The 25,078-nt window shown below is 46.8% G+C and overlaps 1 protein-coding gene across 7 annotated transcripts in view; it reads right to left on the bottom strand.

Moving 5' to 3' along the window:
• Positions 1-25,078, bottom strand: part of Gfra1 (GDNF family receptor alpha 1) — a 226,429-nt gene that overhangs the window by 8,720 nt on the left and 192,631 nt on the right. For all 7 annotated transcript variants that reach the window (XM_032892238.1, XM_032892239.1, XM_032892237.1 and 4 more), the window contains 2 exons: positions 22,926-23,060; positions 19,555-19,736 (listed from right to left, as the gene is read on the bottom strand). In XM_032892238.1, the coding sequence (XP_032748129.1) occupies positions 19,555-19,736; positions 22,926-23,060 (317 nt within the window). The remainder of the gene's footprint in view (positions 1-19,554; positions 19,737-22,925; positions 23,061-25,078) is intronic.

Below are 25,078 nucleotides of genomic sequence, written 5' to 3'. Positions count from 1 at the left end.
AACACAGAAGAAAAAGCAGCAGCCCGGGGGCGAGTCCCAGCTAAGTTGTGAGCTGTGACACTGCCTCTCAAGCCTTTCACACTCTGCGGCTTTTTGACTCTGCACTTTTCGGATTTTTTGCTTCTGACTTTTGGGAGAACTGGAGAGGTTTTTATTGCCAGCCTGGTCACAAGCAGTTGGCCAGCCTTTCTAACATCTCTCTCACTGTCCATTTTGAAACTCACCTCCCCTACAAACTTGGTCACAACCGCATGCAGCCACTGGCCCGAATAATTCACAGTAACGTTGGCTTTGCAAAACAAGTGAACACATAAGTTAGGCCTGCTCAGAGCCTCTGGGCCTGGTCGTTTGTATTTCTGTATTTTGGAGCCAGCACTTAGCAGGGAAGGGACCCATTTCCTTCCAGTTCAGTTCTGTCAGGAAGAAGGAAGGGACTGAGAAATGAGCCCGGTGGGCTGGGAGCCTCCTTTTAAAGGGTTAACGGTGGTCACACTTACCATTTCTACCACAGCGACAGCACAGTTCATCTCGGCCTTCTGTCCCAGAACACATTTCTGTGTCGCCTGAGCCTCAGGCAAAGGCTCTCATCCTAAGAGGCGCTTACAAGGCCTGGGAAATGGCCCTCACTCACTACTGGTTCCCAAAGACCCAGTACAGGCTCCTGAAGACCCAGGACAGCAGGCTCTGTCAGCTGAGCAAGCCAGGCCTGGTCATGAGGTTGGGTGCGGGAAGTCAATGGAGGCTTTTTTTTCTGACCTGGAGCAGGTCTGACTCAGACCCAGTGCACTGTGATGAGATGAGGCTTCCAATAATGAGTCCGGGTGACCTAAAAGGAAGTCGGACTTGTGTGGTGCACCACAGCCTTAAGGCTGACACAGAAACAAGGTCCGGAGGGTCTTAGGTTCCTACACCAGCCTGAGTCAGAGCTCACCTGTGCTCCTGCTACAACTGAAGCACAAACTCTCATCCTTGACCAGAGAGAAAAGGGAAGCTTACCTCATAACAGCTGTATCCAACTCAGTTAAAACCTAAGTGCTGGAGGGTTGTCTTCTCACTGAAGACCTGAGCTCTGCTTCCAGAACCAACACACAATGTAACTCAACCCTGGAAAATCCACCACCCTTCATCTAGCCTCACAGGCACCTGTACTGACTAAGGACACTTTCTTTTTCTTTTATAAGACAAGCCCTACTGAAAAGAATTCTCCGGCTTCTGTTTCACACAAGTCACATTAACGAACCAACCCCCCACGGTTTAATTTTCTTTTTACTTTTTTATTCATTTACTCTTTAAGAGCCAGGGTCTCGTGCAGCCCAAGGTGGCTTCAAACTTGCTCAGTAGTTGAGGATGACTTCGAACCCCTGGTCCTCCTGCCTCTAGCTCTCAAGGGCTGGGATTATGGGTGTGAGACACCATTCCTGGCTAACACCGCAATGAGGAGGGAACACAGGGCTTCCTCTGTGACAGGCAAACATTCTACCAACCCTACCAAACAACCCACATCCCCAGGCTCCAGTTTTAGTTGCTTTAAAGTGGGGGGAGCGTTCGTTTGACACCCACAGAGGGACTAGACTGCCATTCCCTTTTTACGCATCCTATCCCTTTTTGCAGGCTCTTATAATTACCTTGTTCCTCGCTAACCCACAGGCAATATTTTATAAAGGAATCCGCTTTTTCATCATGTATTCAACTCAGTTCTTCTTAAATCAATTATTCCTTTGTGTGACTCTGTTCATCTGCATGTTATTGAAATAAGTTACATAAACAGCATCCTCACTGAGCAGACACTCTCAGCTCGGAAGCTCTTGTTTCCACCAAGCAGGGCAAAGGGTGCTAGCTAGGGCTTGGGTCAGGAGAACAGGCTTGGAACATTCAGTGGCTTTGCGCATGGGTATACTTATGGAAGGGCAGGTTGGCTTCTGGGAGGGCTAAGTGAAAGTCAGTTAAGATGGATCCCACCATTGTTCAGACGTTGGTCCTTGATTGGTAACATATGGTAAAAGAAACACAGATTGGGAAATGCGTGTGTGCTTATGTGTGCATATGAGCTGTACTACATGTGTGCATCTGTATGTGCACGTGCTTGACATTAGGCTAGATGCTTTCTATCTTAATTTTTTTGCAACAGAGTCTCTCAAAGCACCTGAAAAACCACCAGTTTAGTGGTTCTGGCTGGTCAGGAAGTTCTGGAAATGGGCCAGTCTCCTCTCCCCCCTCCTCCAGCCCCCACTGCTGAGGTTAAGGAGACAAGCCACTGGCTTTTATATGAGTTGTTAGGGATCCAGGCCCTCATGCTGGGTGTCAAATACATTACCCACTGAGCCATCTCTCCAGCTTTATGAAGTTCTTTGAAAGTTGCTAGTCATGCTGCCTTTCTTTGTTCTCTGGACAGTCTTCGATTGAGACAAGGCATCTCGGTAAGAATAGAACAATAGCAAAGGCAAACTCTGAGGCTAATTTGGCTTCCATGGACATTACATGAAAGAGAAGTGCTTCATGATCATCCTTAAGACTTTAAAAATGGATGCCATGAAAAAGAAAGGAGACAGACATTTATCCAGGAAGACATGTCAACACTCCCCATTAGCTGAGCAATCCCTCGGGCCTCTCCATCAGTCTCCTACACGTGAAAGGACGCTCAAAGCCCACTGCTGTAATTCAGTGCTAATGGCGTGATGGTGAGCAGCGTACAGACCGTGGCCTGAGGCTCCACGGGATGCATTGTTGGGCTTTCTTCTGGGTTTTAAAATTCCACAGGATCATCTGTTTTGCTTTTCCCCATGTTGGGGCAAACATGGGTTGCAAAACAGACCACAGAACTGTGTGTTTCCATTCATGGTTAGCTTGCTTGATTAGTAAAATATTCAGACACGAAGCAATTATGAGCAGCGGTTTAGGAAATTACGCCCAATTAACAATGATGCTAAACAATGTGTGAAAGACATTTTGGTGCGGGGAAGGAGGGGGGCATCTGCTGGGGGTGGGAAGCTGTTCTTCAGTGCAAACATTCACAACAATGGTATAAGGCAAGAAGGAGGTTCTCGAACTAAGCGTCTACTTCTAAACAATATGCAGTTGGAAGTGCAAATCCGTTAAGAGCAATGGAAAGATTCATTGCTACCCTCAATAGAAAGTGCATGCAGCCAGTCTCACCGGACACACACCCTCATCGAATCAGAGGATATTTATTGAGCCTCTCATTCTCTGGTGCATTTATGTGCAGCTGAGTGCAGACCCATAATGGTCTTACGACTTACAGTGCTAAGTAGGATTTTATATAAAAAAAATAATTTAAAAAAAAATCTGTCTCCAAACCATAGAGACACACAGTTCACTCACCCTCTGTTTAGAAGACGGTGCATGCTAAACAAACGGTAGATAAATAAGATAAATCTGATTTTAACGTTTTCAAATTTATTGTACTTCAGCAGGGAAAAATACTCCAGATAATACAGGGAAACCAAGTAGCCCAAAATGAGGATGACTGTGATTGTTCCCACCGCTAAGAACCTCCTCCAAGAGTCCATCTGCAACTTACTAACTACCTGTTGTGGGCGGGTACCTCTGTTTCGTACAGATTGGACATGGGGGTCCAGAGAGGTTGTTTCTACAGCCTGGAATGGCCACATGGAAATCTGAACACAATTTCTCAGACCTCAGCACCCTTGAATATTGGATCCAGGTCAGACCCTTGCCTGTTGGTTCAAATAATCCTTATGCGAAACCTTAGAAGTAGATCTTTCTTTCCTGCTGACCAATGAAGACATTACCCCAATAATGACTGGGGCCCCACAGCCAACAGGGACATAGCTAACTTAGGCAGGGACAAAGCACAAAGGGGACCTCCCAATCCTGAGTCCAACTACCAGGAACAATGCCTGCAAACATGGCCGCTTGGAGAAGCCAAGGGTCAGGAGAGACTGAGCGGCTTTTGCTCTTTAAGGGCCTATGGAGTAACTGCCTTGCATCATCTCTGAGGCTCCTGCTATTGAAGGGCAGACAGACGGACGACAATATCTGTCAGTGCCCAGTTTCTGAGTTTCCCCTCCAGATAGTGCCCTCCATAGCATGGCTCCTCTAGGACCTGAAATAAGAGAGGCAACAGAGAAGGAACGCAGAGGTTCAGAGCAGATTTCTCCACAGTGAGTCCCACGGTTCCAGCTCTGGGCAGCCTATTATTCAGGGAGGCGCGGTTGGTTAGAAGTCCTAAGGATAAAAGGTCAGTAGGGAATTCAAGAAATTGGATTTATTTATAGTATGTGACCTAAGTGTGCTCAGAGGTATTCTCGTAGGTTACCCGGAACAAGAGAGCATATTTATAGTCACGATAAGGCAGACATCCTACTGCTTTTTATTAAGCATGGTTATTACACAGCAATTGGGTTAAGCAATTGTCCAAGGCTGAATTACTGTCCTTCTGATGGGTTTGGCCACACTGCCCTCTAGACCACAGGCCCAGGTAGACTAATGGCTCTCTCCTGAATGGAGTTATGTGGGAGTTAGTCTTCAGATCCCATCTCGGTGTTTGAGATGAGTGGTTTTAAACAATGCTAAGGAGAAGACAGCAGTAAACATAAACAAGCGGCTCAACCCAAGGACACATCTACAGAGAGCAGACCTGCTTCATAAAGCTCAATTCACTTTCCAGATGCATCTTGGTGTCCCATCTGCATGGGCTCCTCCCAGCTCCTAGTCAGCAGGGGGCCACTTAGGAAGAGAAAACAGTCATAGAAACCCCTCACTGGAGCTGGGAGATTCTGACTGCTTTATTATCCCAACCCTCCTAGGCAGTGAGGTTCTTTATGCCCACAGGAGAGATGACAAACCCAAGATCAAGGAGATCAAAAGACTCTTTATCTTGGTCTGTAGGACACTCTGGTTCCATTGTGTAGCGCCCCCTTCAGCACCCTCTTCCCCAAGGATGACTCCAACAGGTCACCACCTCTTTGTCTTACAAAAGCACCTTGGAGAGCAAACATCTCCCTACTGTTGGCAGGATCCTTTGCCTGGCCTCAGCACCCTAGCTGCTGTTACTTGGTTGCTTAAGAGAAATTAGCTTAAAATGTGTGGCAGAGACAGAGAGATTGCTCAGTGGTTACAAGAGTACTTGCTGCTCTTCCAGAGGATCTGAACTGGATTCCAAAGCCTGCATGAAGTCTCATAACAATTTGTAAACTCTAGTACCAAAAGATCAAACCCCACAGGTCCTGCAAGCACACGGTGCACAGGCATACATGCAGGCAAAACACCCAATATAAAAGATTTGAGAGACCCCTTTCGGTCTTCAGGAAAATGAATGAAGGTGTTGCCTGAAGTGTCCACAGCCATCTAACCCCATTATAAACCCAAACAGTAATTAATGATCTACTACCCCAGATCTACTATCCCTTCTGGCAAGTACTATTTCTATGAAATAGACAGGGATCTGAACCAGAGGTTGTCAGTCCAAGAGACACACAGCACTCATGGGCCCTGCTACTGAATTTCTGCACGGTGTTCCTCAAGCCCCCCTGCTGGTGGACCTGGCCTAGAGTTATTTATTATATGAACGCTGGTTGTTCAATGACCTACCTGTGTCATGCTCTAAAAATATAGTAGCATACACTTCAGTTTCAATGACAAAATGAGATGGTGCCTCGCCCTGAATGCTATACTGCTAACATTTTTATAACTCATAATGATAGCATATAATTAAATTATTATAATGCAAGGCTCCCACATTTGCCCCTCACTTTACAGAACAGTGAAGAACAAGCCACTCGCGAGTGTTAATAAGAGACTCTACTTAGGAAGCAGAGTTGAGGCTCTGTGATCAAGGAGAAGTCTGTGAAAAGGGAAATACTTCTAAAGAGAGAAGCAATTTACTGCCTGCTCAGCTGAGGCTCTCTGGCCTGGCGGGTTCTCCTCTGCCTGTGCTCACTCAACAAGTAGGTTTATTCTATTTGCAGGAGATTAGGGATAAAAGAGAGCAGAGAAAGAGAGAAACGGTAACCCAGAGTTACTGTACTATGTGTGCTTAATTGGGAAGGCACCTAGTTGAGAAAAATAGGCCTCCGTTGAAAAGGGGAATGGGACATCTGGGTTCATTAAAGGTGCGCAATAGATTCTGATAAAAGCTATTTTTCTAAGTCATTAAATTGGTTTTTAAGGAACTTTACATCCTCCTTCATTTGAACAATTATTAAACTATAAAATAGAATCGCACAATTGCAAAAACTGTAATCTGAAATTTTACAGCCAGCTATAAAATGCCGTATTATTAGCTATACGGAAGATGCTGAAGCCCATTACAACTTTTTAAATGAATTACAAAAACCCCTTACTGCTGATGAAATAATCTTAAATTACGACATTATGTATTCTAACGATATGCTGAACCTAAGCTTGCTACAATACAAACATGCCAATCACGAGGAAATCGTTACCTGAATTAAGTTTTTACAAGCCCACAATCTGATAACAGCTGCTGCCTAGAGGCAGCGGAACACCTGATCTGCAGGCTGGCTTGTCTTCTGTGGACAGCTTGTCGTCTGTGCAGGTGTGTCCTCCAGCACCCTTTCCAGGAACCAGAGCCTCAGAGTGGAAAGGCTTGCACAAGTGATACTTAGTAGGACCCCAGGGGTTGAGGCAAGGATTGTGATGCCCTTAATATCATCCCATAATGGAGGTCCATCCTTCCTTCCTTCTTCCCTCCCCACTCTCTGCCTCCTCTCTCCGTCCTCCCACCTTCCTTCCTTCTAGTCCAATCGCTCAGTTACTGGGACATTTGCACAAGCATGTTACTATTTAACATGTAGTGGGTATGTGTATTTCCCTACCAGGAAGCCTGGTCTCAAGACTCAGTTCCTGTCTGAGGGAGTTTGTTACAGCCTGCTTGCTTCCTCGGCCTTTTGGGCTGACACACACAAATCAAATGCCAGTTAGGGTCTCTGGATTAATGGAGTACTACCCAATTTTGAGTTCTGAATTCAAGCTCTCTTAGTTCAAGGACTCCGAAAACACTCCATAAAGCAGTTATGTCAGGAAGCATTTTTATGATATCCTCTTTCCTCCCCCGGCTAATAGGGTTGATTCTGGGATTCAGCTTCCTCTGAGTTCTTCTGCTGGCACCAAGAAAGAGAAAGATCAAGTCTAACCATCCCAGGAGCCTCCCTGATGTGAGGACCTGGGCCCACCTTGTAGGCCCTGAAACCACTTGGCAACTTGGTCCACAGCGATGCCACAAGGCCTCTCAGGAGCCAAGAAAGCAAAAATAGGCCAGGTGTCTATGACCCTACCATCATGTCATAGCTCCCAGATCAAGGAAATAGACTCAGTCCAGGCACGCAAAGCATTATGCACGGGAAATGTTGGTTATACCCAAGACTTAAAAAACAAAAATACAGGGGTTGGGGATTTAGCTCAGTGGTAGAGCGCTTGCCTAGCAAGCGCAAGGCCCTGGGTTCAGTCCCCAGCTCTGAAAAAAAGAAAAGGAAAAAAAAAAAAAAGAAACAAAAATACAGGACAAAAATAACACTGAGTTGAAGGCGGCAGGCTGTATTCCGCAGAAATGGTAGAACACCTTCAAAGACTAAAACCCAGTGTGAAGGTTAATATTATCAATTTCTCATATTTACCTGTGGGTATACCTGTGAGGGCTTATCTGTACTGGGTAAAACCTGGGCATGTCTGTGAAGGGTCATCTAGATCAGGTTGACCAAGGTAGGAAAAGCCACTTTAACTGTCGGCAACCCCATCCTGTGGGCTGGGACCGGGTAAGTAGAGAACGAGCCGAACACTGATGTTCTTCCCACGCTGGTGCCTGGCTGCGGATGCAGTGTGACCAGCTGCCTCAGGTTCCTGCTGCCATGCCCTCCTCCCCAGGATGGACTGTATCCCCTCATCTGTAAACAAACCCTCCCTCCTGAACTTGCTTCTTGTCAGGTGTTTTTGTCACAGCAAAGATAAACATACGACATCGATGTCACTAATACTGCACATCCCAAGGTTACTGCCTGCCTTAAAGACAAGGCCTCAGTGTCCAGGAATCGAGAAATCTACTAAGGACTCAACACTGGCAGCTCTGTCACGAAGTATCTTAGTTAGGGTTTTACTGCTGTGAACAAACACCATGACCAAGGCAACTCATACGGACAACATTTAATTGGGGCTGCTATCAGGTTCAGAGGTTCAGTCCATTATCATCAAGGAGACAGGAACATGGTTAAGGAGGAGCTTAGAGTTCTATATCTTCATCTGAAGGCTGCTACAAGAATACTGGCTTCCAGGCAGCTAGGATGAGGGTCTTATAGCCCACACCAACAGTGATACATCTATTCCAACAAGGCCACACCCACTCCAACAGGGTCACACCTACTCTAACAGGGCCATACCTACTCCCACAGGGCCACACCTTCTAATAGTGCCTCTTCCTGGGCCTAGCATATACAAACCATCATATGTAGCTCAACCCCAACTCTTCTGAAACTCTCTTTCTCCAGTCCATCCTACTTAGGTCTGGGAGCAACCTCTATCATCCACTGTGTCTTATGTCAAAAGTCTCCTTCAAGATGTCCTTTGCAGGGTATTTACTGTGTGTTGTGGGGTCACAATCGTTGCTTGGAAGAAAGTACAGTGAGGTCCCAGAGGGTCATGGCCTCCTGAACTTTCCTCAATGGTAAGAAAGTGCTCAAACCTAACGTTGCCATCACCTGTGGTGCCAGTGGCCGGTCCTACTTGGGGGCAAATGCTGTTTGGGGGAAATCATAATTCCCAAATGTGGAATTTTGGCAGTGATAGGGACTGGGGGTCTTGTCTCCAGTTCTCACACTGTAACCCTGGTACTGCTGAGACAGCTTGAGGAGGAAGGAAGTTTGGCAAGTGACTACACTGGTGAGTTCTGAGGTGCAACCCCAAGGTGGAGATGTATGCCTTTCTCATGAGGACACAGCAAGAAGTCAGCCATCTCAGAAGGGCGTCTTCACTGGGAATGCAACCTCCTCCAGGTGAACTGTGAGCCTGATGTCTGTTGCTCAAGCCCCGTTGGCAGCATTTTGAACACTTTCTCAAACGGACTCAAGGGAGCAGCAGCCATACACCCCTGGCTCACTATTGCCTACACCACAAAGGGGATCCTTACCACACAGGCTGGGGAGAAGGTAAGGGGATTTTGAGGTGGTCTTCTGTTGGGTAGTGATTCTGAATGAAGGTTAGTTTTATCCTTCAAGGGGATATTTGGCAAGCTTGGGGAAACTTTATGTTGTCATAATGGGGGAAAGGGAGCTTTTGAAATGACACTAAATATCCCACAATGCCAGGACATCCCTAACAATTATTCAGACCAAAATACCTAGAGTACCAACCTGACCCAGGGGAAATGGCTAATTCATAGCCCTGATTATTTCCCTAAGTAATTTTGAATGAAATTCCTCAGATTGCCCTAGGGATGTGCAGCTCGTATCCAGAAAAGACTTCCAGGAGAAATACTGATGTCCTATGAAGTGTACGACTCGAAGCTATGACATGGTCTCACCTTTAGGAAGATCACTGAGTCTACACATACAGAGCTGCACAGGTCACCAAGACCAGAACTCCCCCTGGGAATCAGCACAGAAAGCAATGCTTGGCCTTCCGGAGTGGTTCGTTTAGTATGGGTGGGATGAAGGCAGTCAACGATTTCTGTGTTGACAGTGTTGACCCATTGACAAATGTTGACAGCTCCCTGAGGCCACTTACAACCAATGGAAACTCTCACAGTTTAAACTCTGAGGTTATTACTGCTCTGAAGAAGCCATTAGACAGAACACAGCATATCCTATCAAAACCGCTGGAGGCTCTTCTACCATCTTGCCCATTTCACTAGCAAAGAAACTGAGGCAGAGAGGACAAGTAACCCACCCTGGTTCCCATGTCTAGAAGACACTGAAGGGAATCAAGGCTCATTTTCAACTCCAGTTCTCTATACAAAGTTTGGCAGAGTGTCTCTAAGTCTGTAGCTCCACTTTAGAATGACCCACCGATACGGCATCTTTGCTAAGAAAGGATTTGATTGGCTTTACTCCTCTAATTCCTTCTGGTTTCTTGACAGTGCTTTTGCTCATCAGCCCCATGGATGGTACGTGAGTGTGTGGTGATGAGATACTTCAAGATGAGTGCTGGTCACCAGAAAATCCAACCTTGGGTTCTAAAGTCAGAGCTTTGAGCCAAGGGAAGTCAAACTGACCTGATGTCCAGCAAATATCTGGGGAGGTCTGAAGACTATGCTCAGTCACATGGAGAGTAGGGTCAGGGACTCAGTTCCTATGCCTACTTAATGCAACACCAATGGAAACATCGGCCACTGGGCTGCATGGAGCTTCCTGGTTGAAACGTGCACTCGTGATAAAATAATAAAATGCACTTAGTCTCTCAGGGGAGGGCATCCATAGAAAGCCCCAACGGAATCCCTCTCTGAACTTATTCACAGCTCCATGCATCAAATCTGTACCTTTATAATGAAGCTACTAAGTACTGCAATCTGCTGGGTTCCACGACTAGAACCTGGTGCTTCCTGTAAACGCCTGAACCTGTAACTAGCTGTGTCAGGCTGTATGTGGGAGGGGAGCCCAGAAATGCAGCTGGCATCTAACAAGAGGTCAGCCTTGACGGGGCCTCTGGTCTGCCATGAGCTCCTAGTGGTAGTGTTGCGATTGAGTTGTGTTGTGGTAGACCAGTTGGCACCGGAACAGTCACCATTACTTTTCTTTATGCTAGTTTACGAGCCATACTGACACTTCAATCTGCCAGATGTTCAACAAGAATTTAGGGACTGATTTAATCTATAGTGATGAATAATGTTAGTGGAAAGTGAAATGTTTAAAGTCCTCTGATTTAGGTGATACAGAACAGGCATTCTGAATGCATAGAGAAGAGATGTCGAGTTAGTGTATCCCCTCTCCTGAACAATGCTGTATGTTCCTCGGTCTCATCTGAATTACTATCCTCATGGGCTACTCTGTGGCTTATTCATGGATAGTGTTGCATGCACTCTGCCTTATTAACACTAGACTATAATAGGATGGAATACCTGTGTAATTGTTCTTGGCTCCACTATAGTTTTTATGTATTTGTGTGTACATGTATGTGCATGTATGTGAGGAGGGTAAGAGTGAGTTGTAGGTGAACAGTTACATGTATGTATGTTTATGTGGAGAACAGCAGCCAATCTTGTGTGTTATTCCTCAATCTGCCATCTGTTTTCTTTTTGAGACTTGTCTGGAACTTACCAAGTAGGCTAGGATGGTTGAACAGTAGGTCCTAGAGTTCTGCCTGTTTCTGCCTCCCCAGAGCTGGGATTACAAACATGCACCATTACATTACACTCCTGGTTGCATGTATGCTGTTAAGACTATGGCGGATGACTATTTATAAATGAGGTTATAAAGTTAATAAATCATAATCCCAGTCTATGACTAGTGGTGTATAAGTATGGGAACAGCTTCAGTCTTGGGCTGTGAATCTGAGAGACAGGGTTGGTTCTTGTTCACTGCCTTTTCTGCAACTAAGAGCATTTGTTGCTAATGATTGTGTCACCTGCATCCATGTTAACATTGGTTCAGCGAGGCCTTTGGCAGACAGACCCACTCTCCTAACCATGCTGGATGGGATTTGGCTCACACAGTAGTTCCAGGGAGCAGACAATCAGGACAGAGCTCCCGAGATAATTATCGATGTAGCAAGATGGAATTGGGAGCATTTCTCATCCCTCAAGAAAGAACTTGATCTTTCTGCTTTGGATTTCTGTTCCTTCTTTTTCCTGGAGTACAAAGAACATCTTACCTCTTAGTAGGGACTGTCTGCTGACATTTAGTTCAAAACCTAACAAAGTAAGAGACCAAAACCTAAATAAAGATCTTCAATACTCTTTTCCATTGTTGCCCCCTTCAGCATCTTCGGGACAGAGTATCCTTTGCAATTTCAGCATCCCCAAGACATCTTTAAGTCACTGCATACACCCTGATGAGAGTCTTATAGACACTTTTCAAGTGCCTGTGTACATTTGGACTGTTCCTTATTCAAAAGAAACTAAAAACACAGGTTGTGTTGGACAGCAGAAATTCAGAGAGATTAAGGAACAGGGTTCATGACACAAAATAATAGAGAGGCAGGTAGCCACCATTTTCCATAGTTCTGCCCAACTCCACAGGTCCAACTCCTCCCAGCCAAATCACTGCTAGGCTGTTCAGAATGCTTAAAGGAGAGGCATGAGAAGTGCCCGGGGCTGACTCCAGGGTGAACTCAGAGGTTTGAACGTCCTGCCCCCAGACAAACCTATGATAGAAATGAGGCCCCTTCCTTTCTGCTCTAGGGTTGTCTTCTCACCAGACATCTCCAACAAAACCCTACCACCCTAGCCTGTCTCACAAGTGTCTCTTCACTGATGCAAGATTAACGGGACGCCAGAGCACCCCGTTGCTCTGCAAGCATAAATTGCAAGAAAAACATTTAGAATATTGATTAAGTGCTTCATGCTCGAAGATTTAAATTTACCTCCTGTATTTCCAGGATTAGCTGACATAATGGGGTCAGTCTGCCGGCACAAATGATTTACAGAACACCCATTGGCAGCTTTCCTTTGAAAACTCGACACTTAAAAATTTGCACTCGGTCACAACCAGCAGAGCCCTGGGTATAATCACCTTCCTGCCGGGAAGTTTCAAAATCAGTTCTGGACTGGCCTGGCCCTATCTGGAACAAATGGACTCTGTTTGGATCCCATGAGGTATTGCAGCAGAGGAGGGAGGGGAGCCTTCTAAATATAGATCATATTTAATATTCTCAAGCAAAACATGGAAGAATTAAATTGACCGTCTTCCCTCCATGCCTCCGAGTCATCTGACCCTAGCTGACTCTTTATCAGAGTCCAATCTGAAAGTACAAGTTTGACTCTGCCTTTGGGCTAGAAGGAAGAGAGACCAGGCTATGCAGAGAGACCAGGCTATGCTGGGAGACCAGGTTATGCAAAGGAGATCAGAAGGTGTGGACTTAGATTCAGATCCCATGACCTCACAGCCCCACTTGGTGCTCCTCCACCTTCATGGGCACAGAGGAAGCCAAGTGTCCCCGTGAGAGCCACTTAGGGCTGATGAGCTCTGACAACAAGAGACAAATTGGGGGGGTGCATCTGTTTCAGGGTGCAGGGGCAGCAGAGGAGCTCATCTGGGCAGGAATCACCTTTACAGACAGAAGTTTGCCATGTAGACAGACTCGATCTGTCACAGCTAAGCATCTGCTCTCCCGACTCCTTCTAGAATGTTCTCTCAAGGACAAGGGGAGGGGACCCAAGTCTTGGATGAACACTTGATGGCCTCCCATGTCTCATACCCAGACATGCTTTATTTGGCTTGCAGAAAGAAAGTTAACTTTGTGGCTTGCACTGTTGCCAACTGCTGGCAGCCATGCTGCTGGATCTGAACTGACTACAAGCTCCTTGATCTGCTGTATCACCCTCTCAAGCCCAGAGCCGGGTGCAGAGCTGCAGTGACTCACCTCCAGTAGAGTCAGCTCGATACATCTACCATCTCCAAGGACTCAACCAACCCAAGGAGACAATCAGAACAAAAGCCTTGTTTTCTGTAGAGGTATAGCTCAGTGTGTAAAGCCTGTGCCGTGCAAACACTGAGGACCTGAGTCTGATCACCAGGATACGTGTGTCAACAGCACACACTTGTAACCCAGGGCTGGAGATGTAGCAACCGGCAACCCTCTACTGTAGCTCACCGACATCCAGAGAACTTACCGAATTTATCTGACACACTGTCTCAGAACATGGTGGGAATAACACTTGACGTCAACTCTGACCTACACATGCACACTTACACATGGACACTTGCACCCCTGCAACAGGCATGCATACGAGACTACACAGGAAAGAAACCTGACTGAGGCACGGTTACTCATATCTAAAATCCCAGCATTTGGAAGGCTGAGGTTGGTGGATGGACACAAATTCAAGGTCGCACTGGAGTATGTAAGATGTGAGACCTTTTCCCCAACACGACAAAGAGGGTGTGGATTTTAGTAATCCTGGTAGCCTCTCCCCTACAGACAACCAAAGCAACACCACTGCAGTTAGACATGGATCCTGGAGGTTTCCCGACACTGTACCGAGGTCTTCTCTGGGGGGCCCTGGAGCTAAACAGTGCAGTGATCCCAAACAGAAGACTTTCCAATACACACTTCCAGCCCCACGGACGTTTACTTTAAGGAATCGACAAGTGCTCTCTTTTGGTTTAAATACTCCGAGTGTTTCCAGCTGCCAGGCCACTCAAGTATGCAGATGATGAAGTAATAGGTGGAATTATTAAGGTGTCTTTGCTTCTCATGTGACCATTTCGTACAAGTCAGAGAGAGGGGCTAACAATAGCACAGCCGGCGACACGCTTGTTACTAATATGCACGCCAATTAATCCTGACACAGGAGCTTGGCGGGTTACCCCAAACCCGGTATTTTATCACCCTAGGGGGCCAGCACTTGGATGTTTCCTTGACATTTTATACTAATCAATCAACTTTTTTTTTAAAGCTGAGCTTTTCACAGCAGTCAGCCATGAACCCCGTGATCACCAGGCCGAAGCCACCCATTCCTCAGGAGGATCTGCTCTGGTTTTACCGATAATTACACTTCTAGGCAGACTTTTGAAAAAAAAAATATTTATGTTCTTATTCTTTTCCTTCCAAGGGGGGGGGAGGTCTGTCTTAAATGTTACGACAGATTCTCCAGTCCCCAAGAGTCTTCTCCTGTTATTGTATATTTAAAAATATTACAAGGGGACGCTTCTCAAGAGAGGTGAACTTTAAGGCTGCCAAAGTCTCTGACTGTCTCCAGATCTGTTACCAATGGATCCCAAGTTGGTTTAAGTCAGTTCTATTCTGAGCCATGTCACAGACAGGCAGGGACAAACACCATTCTGGGATATTTCTAGGACCCCCCTGGCAAATGGTAATTCATCTGCAGCCAGGCAGGCACAAAGGGAAGGCAGATGCAGAGAATCAGCCTCCTGGGAGCACTGCGCTGAGCAGAGCCCTAAATCAGCCAGAGGGACCACGTTCTCAGGGTGAAGGCCCTTCACTTGTCACTGCCAAACCCCGGTCTATGGCCTCAAATTGTCTTTCAGCCATTCTTCATGTAGGTCACCCTAAAGAGGTCATCCAGCTACAGAACTCTTACTGGCAAACTCTCCCTATCCGGTGTCCTGGACCCAAGGCCAGAAGCAGCCCTAGGAGAAGTGTGGGCTTTAGATTTGCCACGTCACTCCCAGAGTTGACCTTCATCAGGACCTACGGTAGCGTCCCCCTCTTCTTTCCTGTCCTTTGCTTCCTCCCACTCCATGGGACCAGCCCGTCCATGACACGGATTCCAGCTAAGTCACTATCTCCTCAGTTCTCTCAGGTGCTAAGGGAAGGGATGCCTGCCATGTCTGCCCCACAGGGGTACTCTGAGGAGAAAGAGGACAGAGGGAACAGATATTTAGGGTTACGGAACAGACTACTCTCCACCTGCCAGCTCTGTCTCTCACCATAGCTCCACAGCACACCCCAGACCCCCATCCCAGAGCCAAGCCAGGCAGCACCAGTCATCTTTCTAACAGCCCGGTCATGTGACCAACTGACCTTTGGGTCAGTCATCATGGAGAGAGCCACTTTTGCACGTCGTTCTGGAGCATCCCTTCTGCCCCTCTGACTGAACTCTAGGAAATGCTCATGCTCACGTGTCAAGAAGAGCAAGAATTAGCACATCTGCTGAGACCACGGTGCTAACACTGTCATCCGTGTCTCAGGTGTAAAGACGGATCGGCGAAACCCCTGAGACAGCCTCTCCCAGATGCCAGATGCTTCCAAACTCCGCTGCGTACGACCAAGAAGAGAGGTGTCCACCCTCAGTGCTGGCCAATCCGATTTCTTTAGCCCTTTCACAGGAGTCAACAGAGGTAGCCCTGAGATACAATTTTAGCTCTGTCCCTCTATTTACCAAGCAGACCTCCTATGCTAACACAGGGAACGGAAAGGCATGGTTTCTGAGGAATGAAGCTCATGTGTGCCTCAGCGTTGCCAGGGCAACTGCGCAGTGGTACACAGAGTCCTCCTGGCAGAGGGGGTTGGCTGGGCATATCTGTGTTGGAGGTGAGATGTGTATCACATGAACCTAAGCCAGGAGCCGGGATCGGATGTGGAAAGGAATTGGGAAGCACAGGACACATCTCATGGCTATCAGTCTTCCCCACCTATGGGAGGAGGAAACTGGAAAGCCATGGTTTCCAGGATTAATCTGAGACGTCACCTGGTTACCTCACCTGACCTTCCAAACTGTGGGCAAGCAGCTTCTGTGGGCCCATTAGACTTTGTTCACTGAGAGGTAAATTTTTGTTTTAGTTTTTGAACTCTCTTTTAGTTTTTAAGTCAGGGAACCTAATAATGGCCTTCAGTGGTGTCTTAGTTAGGGTTTTACTGCTGTGAACAGACACCGTGACCAAGGCGACTCTTAAAAGGACAACATTTAATTGGGACTGGCTTACAGGTTCAGAGGTTCAGTCCATTATCAAGGTGGGAGCATGGCAGCATCCAGGCAGTCATGGTGCAGGAGGAGCTGAGAGTTCTACATCTTCATCTGAAGGCTGCTAGTGGAAGACTGGCCCATACCCACAGTGACACACCTACTCCAACAGGGCCACATCTTCTAACAGTGCCACTCCCTGGGCTGAGCACGTACAAACCATCACAGGTGGCATGTGAGTCACCTTTGTCTATCTCAATGCATAGAGGACATACGGACACAGGTTTTGCTGAAGCACATCCCCCCACCCCCTTCCTGATCAGAAAGCACCTCTAGCTTCATCACCTTCCTCCGCTTGTGATGGTAAGGTCCTACCCTGCATCTGTCTGTTGTGTTTACTGACACTGGCATGTGAGGGTGGGAAACACAGAGAGCAAAGGATGACTGTGTGTCTGCAGCAGGCTGACTGTGTGCATCTGCAGCAGGCTGACTGTGTGCATCTACACCAAGAAGGAGAAGCAACAGAGCCAGTGACAGAGAAGAGAATGAGCAGCTGACCCCTGCCCGTCACACGGAGGAGAGGCGCTCTTGTGGTGAGACTGAGGTCCCATCACGATGCTTCAAAGTCTGGCACACGGCACACGTGCGCAACCCAACACTGCAGAGGCAGAGGAAAGAGGGCAAGACGTTCAAGGTCAACCTTAGCTACACGACAGGATATGAAGACCCTGGAACAATCAGAACAACAGCAAACAGCTTAAACATCCCTTTCCCCACGTGCCCCAGGCAGAAGATGCCATGGGGCGACCTTCTCCCTCAACACACATGGGCGGGGGACATTCTTGGGTTCCCCGGCACTGCTTCTGTGATCCACCAGCTCTGCAGACTGGAACAGAAGCATCGTTTTCTTGAAGCCTATGTCCTCAGATTCAAGAGCTAGATTACCATGTTCCAGTAACCAACCTTCTCCCTGAGCAGATTACCATGTTCCAGTAACTAACTAACCTTCTCCCTGAGCAGATTACCATGTTCCAGTAACCAACCTTCTCCCTGAGCAGATTACCATGTTCCAGTAACTAACCTTCTCCCTGAGCAGATTACCATGTTCCAGTAACTAACCTTCTCCCTGAGCAGATTACCATGTTCCAGTAACTAACTAACCTTCTCCCTGAGCAGATTACCATGTTCCAGTAACTAACTAACCTTCTCCCTGAGCAGATTACCATGTTCCAGTAACTAACCTTCTCCCTGAGCAGATTACCATGTTCCAGTAACTAACCTTCTCCCTGAGTAAATTACCATGTTCCAGTAACTAACCTTCTCCCTGAGTAAATTACCATGTTCCAGTAACTAACCTTCTCCGTGAGCAAATTACTATGTTCCAGTAACTAACTAACCTTCTCCCTGAGCAGATTACCATGTTCTAGTAACTAACCTTCTCCATGAGCAAATTACTATGTTCCAGTAACTAACCTTCTCCCTGAGCAGATTACCATGTTCCAGTAACTAACCTTCTCCGTGAGCCATCGGGAGAGCACCCAGAGAGTCAGAGTGTGTCAGAACTCCTGCAAACCTTCAAAGAACTAATGTCAACAGTTGAATATTCAGTACAACTCAATAAAACAACAGAAATTGGAGCATTCCCTGGGCCTGGAGCACTCCCTGGGTCTGGAGCACTCCCTGGGTCTGGAGCACTCCCTGTGACTGGAGCAGTCCCTGGGTCTGGAGCATTCCCTGGGCCTGGAGCACTCCTTGTGTCTGGAGCACTCCCTGGATCTAGAATACTCCCTGGGCCTGGAGCACTCCCTGGATCTGGAATACTCCCTGGGCCTGGAGCACTCCCTGGATCTAGAATACTCCCCATGACCGGAACACTCCCTGGGCCTGGAGCAGTCCCTGGGCCTGGAGCACTCCTTGTGTCTGGAGCACTCCTTGGATCTGGAGCACTCCCAGACTGGAGCACTCCCTGGGTCTGGAGCACTCCTTGTGACTGGAGCACTCCCTGGATCTGGAATACTCCCTGGGCCTAGAGCAGTCCCTGGGCCTGGAGCACTCCTTGTGACTGAAGCACTCCCTGTGTCTGGAGCACTCCCTGGGTCTGGAGCACTCCCTGGGCCTGGAGGCAGAAACTTTCATGTTTATACTTTGCTTTTCCTCAGGCATTTCTGGGTTGGTTTGCCAGAAGTCTCTTATCACTGTCACTGGATTCTGGCCACACACAAGATTTTCCATGGCACTTTTATACTGGAAAAGCATATATTTTTTTTGCCTTGCAACTAACTAGCCTTTCTGAGACTCTACACAACAGTTAATAACAATGCCTCTTGTTTACCTTCAGTGGCAGTGGAATAGTCCAGGGAGGCTTGAATGGCTGTAACGGCAACAAGCCAAGAACCCCCTCTATCTAAAGAAGATATGTTGATATGTTGTTGCTTTCTCAAGACCACAGAATTGGCTACAGATATAGATGGAGCCAACTCAGTTCTACCACACTCCTCCAAAATAAACACTGAAGTCCTCGGTAAGTGGCAGTCAGTCCCACACGGCTATCTTTCTCTTCACTTGAAGACATCACAACTTTCGGATGCAAATCCGGGCTGGAGAGACAGCTCAGTGGACAAAGCACTAATGTGCTCGCCACACATGTGAAGACCTGAGTGCATACTCCCAGAACCCACGTAAAGCAAGACATAGTAGCATGCATCACTAATCCCAGCACCCTGATGAGGTAGGAGGCAGAGCTGTGGATGGGTCAACCTTAGATGTGACAGGTCAATCCCAAAGCTCACAGCTAGGCTGGGCTTACAAGAGCCAGCAAGAGCCCCTGTCTCAAACACAAGGGAAGAAGGCTGACACCAAGGTTGTGCTGACGTCCACACCACACACATACTGTAGTCCATGGGCTCCTGCATCATACATATGGACATGCATGTACACAAAGACTTCTTTTTGGAAAACTTCAAATCTGTGTAGCACCTTTTGAATGACGAGCACATGTCCTCCCAGAAGCCAGCTCTGATAGGAAACTGAGACCCACTTCTCACCTGCAAATTCGCACAGGGTGGTAAAACGTGTGTGGGGATCTCGTTCTCAGACCCTGCTGGCCCCAGGGGCTTGTTCTTGACCCGGAAGGCAGTGGTAGTGGTGGCAGTGGTGGTCTGGACTGGAGGGGCTGGCTGCCACATGGTCACATCTGAGCCATTGCCAAAGGCTTGAATTGCATTTTCTGTGGTAGGACAAAAGGACATCCCATTTCAGAGGCAAGCAAAGCATAACAGGAAGGATGGATGCATACAGCCAAAGGCACAGACGAACAGGAATTCTGGTTGTAACACTGTGTGTCAAAACAACCCCATCCCCTAGCCCCTAACCCCAGCATTGGCCTCCCTGCCCCCATCCCATCCCATCCACCCAATCCTGTTCCCTCATTTCTCATCCCCATCACACCCCTCCCCCTCCCCCATCACACCCATCCCCCATACCACTCATCCACCCACCCACCCCCTAGCTACCCTACCCAGCCACCCACCCACCCAGCCACCTGTCGGCACATCTACCTTACTGATACTGAGAACCAATCTCTTGGATTGGATGGCTCAGAAGTCAATCTACTCATTAAACAATGGGCAAGCCACTCTACCATGAGCACAGCGTGAACTTACTCACAGCCCTTTGATAGTCATGCTCAGACTCAGAAGTAGCATCACGGCTACAGTATTTTCAAAAAGAAAAAAAAAAATCCTTACATTGTGTTAGAATTCTATACGAAATAACCAGTGGGGCTTTCTTTACCCTGAAGTTCGGTGATGCTAACATTCACCCTCACTTGGCAGGAGAATGCCACCACTTTCTTTAGAAGAAAAATCTACCCCGAACCTCGTCAATATCTAGTGAAAATTTAAGTATGATTATTTTTCTCCTCTCTGCTTCCAGTCTTCCAAACAGAATCTGCATAATTAGATAGGCACGGCCCTGTCTAAATGAAAAGTTTGAGACGTGAAACTTTCAAAGCTTATTATAATTTCATGGGATTAGATTGTTTTTACGGCAAGAGTAAATTGGTTGTGTGTTGTTCCCTTCCCAAAATGAATAAGAAACAGTTTTTAATCAGGTCTTCGGGGATTTGCCCTGGATTTAGGAATTTTTTTTTATTTCATATTCATTGTATAAGAAATCAGACTCCTTCATTTGGGACCCAAAAGTGCAAATTGCTAATACACGATGCTTACTTGGCACTTTCGATATGTAAGACAGAGTAACTGAACCCTAATCTTTCTCTCAGAAGTGACACTTTGTTTCAACATTGTCATCCTTCCCGTTTAGCAAAATTGGAAGCTTGTTTTCCATGACTGTACACTGGGAGGGGGTGAGGGCTCTGTAAGAGACAGCTTCCAAATAATACAAATGAAGCTTCCTGCTAGGCTTTGTGTCTTAAGTGCTTTACAGATCCTTGAGAAAGGCAAACCTGTAGACCAGGTTCCCTCAGTGATCTCAGAACAAGAACCCAGGCCCCTGCTTTTCCTTGTTAGACACAGAGACTCAAGAGAGAGCTGTCATGCATGGACTACCCTTGCTTTCCCAGGGGTGTTGATGTAGTCTCTTTGAGTTTAGCTGTTCTCTTGCTCATCCACTGAAATGCTCCTGAAATAACTAGGTTCCAGGTATAGTGCCATGTACTAAGCATAAAGGTCTTGAACAGCAGTTACAACCTACATAAGACCAAAGCCATATCCCCAAGCAGAACTCTGACCAGAAAGGACAGAGAGCAAACTCTACCATACATGGGCAGTGGTAAATGCCAGGAGAAAGGAGGCTAGAGTCAAGATAAAGTGGTCTAGGTATGTCCAGGGAGGATACAGGTCTACCTCTCCTCCCCCTTCCCCTTAGTCTTCTCTCTTCCCTGCACCTCTGCCATGCACTTGGCTTTAAAATGACCACTTCCCATCCCCAAACTATAACCAAACAACCAACTGTAGCTGTGCTCACCATAGGGGAATCAGAGAGAAAGCCTGGCTAACTGGAAAAGACGTGGACTGAGGCTTCCACGTACAAGTTACGATCGAGGACCTGTGATAGCCTCTACTCCAGGCCCCTTTGTAGGGTACTGCATTTGTGGCTCTGTGCCCCACCCAAACAAGGATGAACAGAATGATTATGAAAACTTTTGGCTGGCTTTGATGTTTGTGTTTATTTAAAAGTCATTAATAAGACTATTCTCCCCTTTACCAAAACACTGCCAAAGAGGGACATCTTGAATGTCTCCCTGAGGAACAAAGTTTTCATAGCTTTATTTTTCCTAAAACTTGTATTCAACCACAACAGTACAAGAAAGGAAAAAAAAAAGTGGATTAAAAAGGAGCCCAAACAAAAGGTTCACCCAATGTTTCCACAAATGCTTCCATATTTATGGCTCATTCTGTGGGTTCAGTGTTTCCTAAGAACTCAGAAATCTCAGGGTCTTTGGAAGTCAAGATGTGGCACAAGGATCCAAGCTTTGGATCACAGCTCTACCACTCAGGGTCTGTGAGGATGCTACACTCTTACTCCTGTGGATACGACACTTGCATCCCCCTAGGGTTCTCAGGTAGTGTATGGAAAATGAAACTGCATGGACTCCGAACCCTTTTCTGTTGCATCTCATGGCACAACATGAGTTGTGTCTCAGTTGGAGAGTTGTTCAAGCAGATATGGCCGACTATCATGGAGCCATGTAGGAGGGAGACCTGGTGTCCTGCTTTTCAAGTTTTTCTGACAGATGCCCGTGGTTCACATCTGTACACTCCTGTTCCTTTGTTGAGCACCATTCCAAATAACCTAAGGAGCACTACAGCAGTAGCTGGCCCTGTTCCCAACAAGAAGGACCCCTGTTCCTAAAGGCTCATCTCTCAACTCCAAAATACCCCTCCTTGAGATTCCCTGCTGCACTGCCAGATTCCGCAATCAGGATAGACCCATCGCTTCTATCTGAGCCAGTCCTGACAAGGCAAGGAGGTGTTGACTTTAACATTCTAATTCCCCTGAAGGGTCCTCAGGGACCTGTCCTATGCACTCCGTTGAGCTTTTCACATTGTAAATTCCTACCAGGTTTTCAGAACCTGGGGATGAACTCTCGACTGCTGCCAAGATCAGAATTTGATCTGTGGGTAGAGGTATTCTTTCACACGCGATACACGCTTGGTTATTTGACTCTCTTGTCTTCAGAGGCCTTTGGTATCACAGTCTTGGCAGCACCTAATTCATCACTTGTGTGGCTCCTTGCTGTGCGTGCCAAAAGAAGCAAGCATCTACCAGCCACCAGGGAAGGAGAGAGAAAGGGAAGGGAAAGAAGGACATAATAGACAGGCAGACAGAACTTTCACTCAAAGAGCAAAGCACAAATGAATTGGCATTCATCTTATTTTTTTAAAAAACTCACTGAGACAAGTATTGTCCTTAAAAAAATTCAGAAATTTTAAGCAGTCTTCCAGGTCATTGCCGCTGTTGCTGCAGTCACACCATGGTGCCACGCTGAGGCTGCTGGAGTCTATGTAGTTGGGAGTCATGACTGTGCCTAAAAGAGAGAAAGACAAGGCACGTTGCCCTCCTGTATTGACGCGGACATTTCTGGCGTAAAAAGGAAATAAATGCTCCTCTGAAAGTAGAAATATCACAGCCAGTCACAAATTCTGTGGTTGCTGGGCAGGGCTTTATGTTAGGTGGTGCATTCTCTTGGCAATTTATCTCAAGCACATAAAATAATCTATACATTTACTTTAAAAAATTATAAACAAATTCCTTGGGCCGGTATTTAGGGTATTTTCTTCCTGTACAAATGGTATAGATGTTATGGGAAAGGTGAGAATTAACTTAGAATCTACGAGTTGCCAAATCCCTTGCATTTTCTTGAAAATGTCATTAATCTTCACAAATAGAGAGTACTGGGTGCACATACCCTAAGAGTTATTTTATGCTTTTAACGCAGTTTCCTTGGAGGCAAATGTCTTCAGGGGACTGTAGACGCCTCCAACGAGGTCACCACATCCTGAATGTCTGCAAATGTGTACAATTCCCGATTCCCAACTGATTAAAATAAAACTGTCCACAGTAGAAAGAGATGGACATAAAGGTGGGGTGTAGCACAGTTGATAGGTACTTCTCCAATCTGTAGCACCTCATCAGCCAGGTGTGGTGAGGCGCATCTGTAACCCCAGCACTTGGTTAGTGGAGACACATGAGTTCTGGGTCATCCTTAGCTACAAAGAGAATCTGAGGCCAATGGGCTACCGGAGACCTCATCAAAAGACGAAGGAGGAATACAAGAAAGGAAGGAAAGAGAAAAAAACAAAAGAAAAAAGAAAAACAAACCAACCAAACACAACACAGTGGAACTCCCCGTCAAGTACTATCTCTGGATCCTCAACGGTTCCCACAGAGATGTTGTGTGGGCCTTTCTGCTTATGACTTGTGGTTTTTCTGTTGGGTTCTCCACTGGGAGAGAAACACACAATGCATCTATATTTAATACAATCCAAATGTCTTCTCCTGGGTGGCTCATACCAGGCGATGCCCACGGAGGCCAAGAACTTTCTGTTCTTAGTTGCTTTTGTGGAAGGAAGAAGAAGTAGGTGGTCAGAAATCCAGAGGATGAGTTTAACTACAAATAAAACGATAGTTTTTAGAAACTCGTCTGGGGTCAAGGGCATACTGTCATGACCCTACTAGTCTACTATTTAAAAAAAAAAAAACCTCAAACCTCATTGTTAGCATGAGAATTTTCATCTGCGCCTTACAGAGAGGTCTAATTTGCCAGACACTGGGAACAGAGTGGAGAGGTCAACATCACTGCATTTCAGATGCCACAGTGGATCCCTGGCACTGGGAAAGCTTTGTGCAGAAGTTGAGAGCCACTGACTCAGAAAGCCATGTAGAAGAACAGATACAGACCCAGGAGAGAAATAATCTTTGGCCGGCACACCACACTCCATCTACCATCCGTTCCCTCCACTTCATCATCCTCAGGCACACAAGGCTTGCCAAGCCTAGGAATGATCTCACAGAAATGCTGGCAGTACCTCCTCGCCTTGGCTGCTCACAGGGGAGTTAATGAGTATCAACTCCTGGAAGGACACAGACTGAAGTACTAACAATGACTCCATCTGCAGAGACTTAACACTGTCTCCCGGGATCGGCCCTGGTTTTATTTTACCTTTTTTTAAAAAAATGTTTTATTCTTCTTAAACGTGCATATGTCTTAACTGCTCTCTCTCGTTATTTCTGCAGCCCTGTAATTTCACACATCATCCCAGGTGGAGACTAAGACCTTTTTGTGAAGAAGACCATTACATTTCTGCTGTTCTAACTTAAGGAGTGTGTGTACACTTGCTGGCTAGAAACACAGAGGTGGTGCACACCTGGAGGAACCAGAGCAGGATTGTTAAAGGTGTTACAGGTGTGAGCACAGGTATTGTTCTAAAAAGTCAGGGGTGGCTGGGGCCTTCTGCGTTATACACTCGCTCACTGGAGCCAAAGACCCTCGCTGGAGACATTCGGGTGGTGAGGTTAGCTTGTGCTGTCACCCTAGGTGGGAGG

The sequence above is a fragment of the Rattus rattus genome, chromosome 2, assembly GCF_011064425.1.
Source record: "Rattus rattus isolate New Zealand chromosome 2, Rrattus_CSIRO_v1, whole genome shotgun sequence".
Taxonomy (NCBI): Eukaryota; Metazoa; Chordata; class Mammalia; order Rodentia; family Muridae; genus Rattus; species Rattus rattus.
This window is presented reverse-complemented; position numbering and strand designations above follow the sequence as displayed.